This window comes from Scomber japonicus, chromosome 2 (assembly GCF_027409825.1).
Source record: "Scomber japonicus isolate fScoJap1 chromosome 2, fScoJap1.pri, whole genome shotgun sequence".
NCBI lineage: Eukaryota > Metazoa > Chordata > Actinopteri > Scombriformes > Scombridae > Scomber > Scomber japonicus.
The window spans coordinates 23466479-23469524 of record NC_070579.1 but is presented as its reverse complement, the minus strand read 5'-3'; the positions used below and the strand labels follow the sequence as shown (position 1 = coordinate 23469524).

Sequence of the window (3046 nt, the reverse complement as noted above, 5' to 3'; positions counted from 1 at the left end):
TTTTTTCTGGCAACTGTTAACAATAATTTTGTGCTTTAATTTATAATGTGTGCAGTCCATGCACAGATTTTATGAAATTCATGAAACCACAATAAAAGTGGATAAGAAATTTTACACCAGTGTGTTGTGTTTATCTGCAATCTGTTAACACCAAAGTGATCACACAGGCAACATAAAAACATGCGTACCTTTAAGCTATTTGAGTCATAGATGGTTTATAAAAAGCTAGAAAACATTAACTGTGACAGGATCATACAACAACAGGAGTCCTGTTTATGAAGATTTCATACTTGAGATACTGGGTTACCTTTCCAATTATTAGCAATAACTTTATAGGAAGAGTTTTATTAATAGACCAACAATTGTCAATAACTTCATTAGTATTCATTTCATCTGTCTCAAACGTGAGGGTTTGCTTCTCTTCTCTGCTTTGTTGCTTCAAAACAAGCTATTAGGGGAAATTGTGATGATGATTTTTCTTTTTTTTTACATTCATGAATTAAACAATAATAGAAAAGATAATCAAGTATTTGATAGTGCCCATAATAATTGAAAGAAAATGCATATAAAATAGAGAGCACAAAATAATTAGTTGTAGCTCTGGTTTCAACAGGTGGTTGCCTGATGAAGGGAAGTAGAAATAAATTCTTCATGTTCTAGCTGGTTTACTCACAGTTGTGTTTAGTAATAATTAAAAAAAGTAAATCATATAAACAGGGACTCTTTCCCAGTGTTTGACAAGGAACCATTTTAAGACCAACGGCCAAATGAACAGGAGGCACAAAGTCTGGTGCCAAAACATTAGCAGAAATGTCAACCAGCTGGACCCTGATCATCAGCAATGTATTACCAATTTCAGGAAAATGGCACAAATGAACAGTGCCAAAAAACCAAATGACAAGACAATTTCTAAACAAAATATTTTATTAAGAAGTGTACATATTTACATTATACTGTAGATACTCATATTGCACAGTTTATGGCACACTGTATAACAGTGTTACAGAGAGCATTTGAATGTAAGTTGAAGTTCTGACTGAATACATTACAAATGTGGTTCTCAGTTAAATTACAAAACTATTACACAGTATTTCAACATTTATAGGCAGTTAAATCTTACATAATTATAATTAGGTAAGGATGTTTAACATTCTTATATTACAAAAGCAGAGGTCTTAAAATATTTACAGCCACAGGCACAGTATTTCTCTTGTGTGTTCTTAAAAAACATAGATTCCCATACTAACAGTAGCCAGGGCCACAAAGAGTCCCAGGACCATCCTGAGCAGTGAAGGCATGTTGGTAGAGGCCCCAGGGAACTGCAGCGTTACTGATTTGGAGTGTGTCAAAGAACTCTGCAGCTGATTTTCAGTCACAATCAGCATCTTCTGTAAATCATCAAAGACCTGCAGAAACAAGAGATGGAATATTTATCAGCTGCTAAAAGTTTAACTTAATCCTGTAAATTAAGCTCACTGCCCATATTTTCTCTTTACCTGGATGTTAAACTCAAAGGATCTGACGGCCTCCTCCAGCACGGCGTTCCTCTGCTCCTCCGTCAGCTCCACACTGTTCATCCGGCTGCGGTACAGCTGTTTAAACAGGTTGGGGCTGGAGACACCAGGGAAGGCGAAAAAGGACAGACCCTCATTGCTCTTCAGGCCGATGGACTTCTGGGCAATTCGACCCAGGACCTGCCCTCCAGACAGGTCACCTAGGTAACGGGTGTAAGCATGAGCAAGCAAAAGTTCAGGGTTTTCTCTGCCAATCTGAAGAAGAAGAAAAACAGGGATCAAGAGTGTTAGTTTAGAATCACCTAACAGAAAAAACATGGATGCTTGTATGTAATACATGTAAAATACAGTGAAACACACCTGTCTGAGTCTGTGGGAGTATCTTTTGGTGGCTGCAGGGACAACGATCTTCTCTCTCCAGTCCTGGCCGTAGAAGAACTCCAGGTCTTTCTCAATGGATTCCAACCTGGCCAGTTCAGCTGGGAAGTAGATGGGTGCAACACCAGGATGGTTTGAGTTCCTGTCCATCTCCTCTTCCAACGCCTGGTAGATTTCATATAGTGAGCTCAGAAGGAGCTGAGGAAGAGGAGGAGAATGGGGGTTAGAGAGTTAGAAACCAGAAGACCACAACAGCCACTGTAGGTGTTATCCTATCAATCTCTGAGAATGCATAAAGAAGTATGATTATCAATAAATAAACTGCATAGGAGTTGGATATTTGTGTATATTACCTTATATTGTGACAGGGTGACTTGTCCCCTCTGGAAGCTCATCATCAGTTCTGTTTTTTCTGCCCTTACGTGACTGTCTTTAGTCACCTTTTTGATTTGCTCTGACAAATCCCTGCAAGAGAAAAAATTAATTACATCTCAATTTGAATTGTACTGACAATGGGCACTTTCTGACCAGCTGACTGTGACCATATGCAAGATCAGCAAACTGAACAGATAAGAATGAAGTGTACCATCTGGGCTCCAAAGTACAATTATGTTATGTGCTTTAATCCTGCGAATTACATCACCAATAGATGTTTATCTTAAGCGAGGCAGCATGCAGCTGATAAAATAAGCACATACTGTACTGGAGACCTACATTTGGATGCTGCACTACTAATTCTGTTATGATCAACCACATTTAGATATTCAAGAGAAAAACATCTCAATATGCATAAGAATCCAATTCACACTTCTGCTTGTATCAATAGTTTTGTGGATGCACATTGCAGTGTCAAGTGGTAGGTATAATAAATCACAGCAGCTCATTCTTACATGTCAGTCAGTTCTGCTGTTGCCTGAGTCTTCTTCTCTGTCTCCATTGTAGCCCTGCAAAAAGCAAAGATGTCAGAAATGTGCTTTTACAGGATATAAATGATCTATCTTTCAGCGATTCAAGAGGCATAAAAGTATGACAACGTCAGCAATGTAAATATTCAGTTTTACTCACCAGTTAGGATAAAGTCCTTTAAGTTTGGTAGCTTGGTCTATGTTCCCAGAGATCCTCTGTTTTCTCTTTGGATGTCCAGTACAGTGTGT

The 3046-nt window shown here is 38.4% G+C and overlaps 1 protein-coding gene across 1 annotated transcript; it reads right to left on the bottom strand.

Moving 5' to 3' along the window:
- Positions 1-940: 940 nt before the first annotated feature.
- On the bottom strand, positions 941-3046 carry LOC128368210 (heme oxygenase-like). The gene is made up of 6 exons (XM_053328991.1): positions 2958-3046; positions 2783-2836; positions 2246-2357; positions 1875-2090; positions 1497-1769; positions 941-1406 (listed from the first exon to the last, which is right to left on the bottom strand). Exons 2-6 carry the CDS (start codon positions 2827-2829, stop codon positions 1221-1223), a joined length of 834 nt encoding a protein of 277 aa, XP_053184966.1. The 5' UTR covers positions 2830-2836; positions 2958-3046; the 3' UTR covers positions 941-1220.

Excerpts from the sequence above, each read along its gene's own strand:
- LOC128368210 (XM_053328991.1), bottom strand. The coding sequence starts at position 2,829 with ATGGAGACAGAGAAGAAGACTCAGGCAACAGCAGAACTGACTGACAT. Across the intron at positions 2,358-2,782 it reads ACAGCAGAACTGACTGACAT|GGATTTGTCAGAGCAAATCA; the intron begins GTAAGAATGAGC and ends TTTCTCTTGCAG. Across the intron at positions 1,407-1,496 it reads CCTTTGAGTTTAACATCCAG|GTCTTTGATGATTTACAGAA; the intron begins GTAAAGAGAAAA and ends TTGTTTCTGCAG.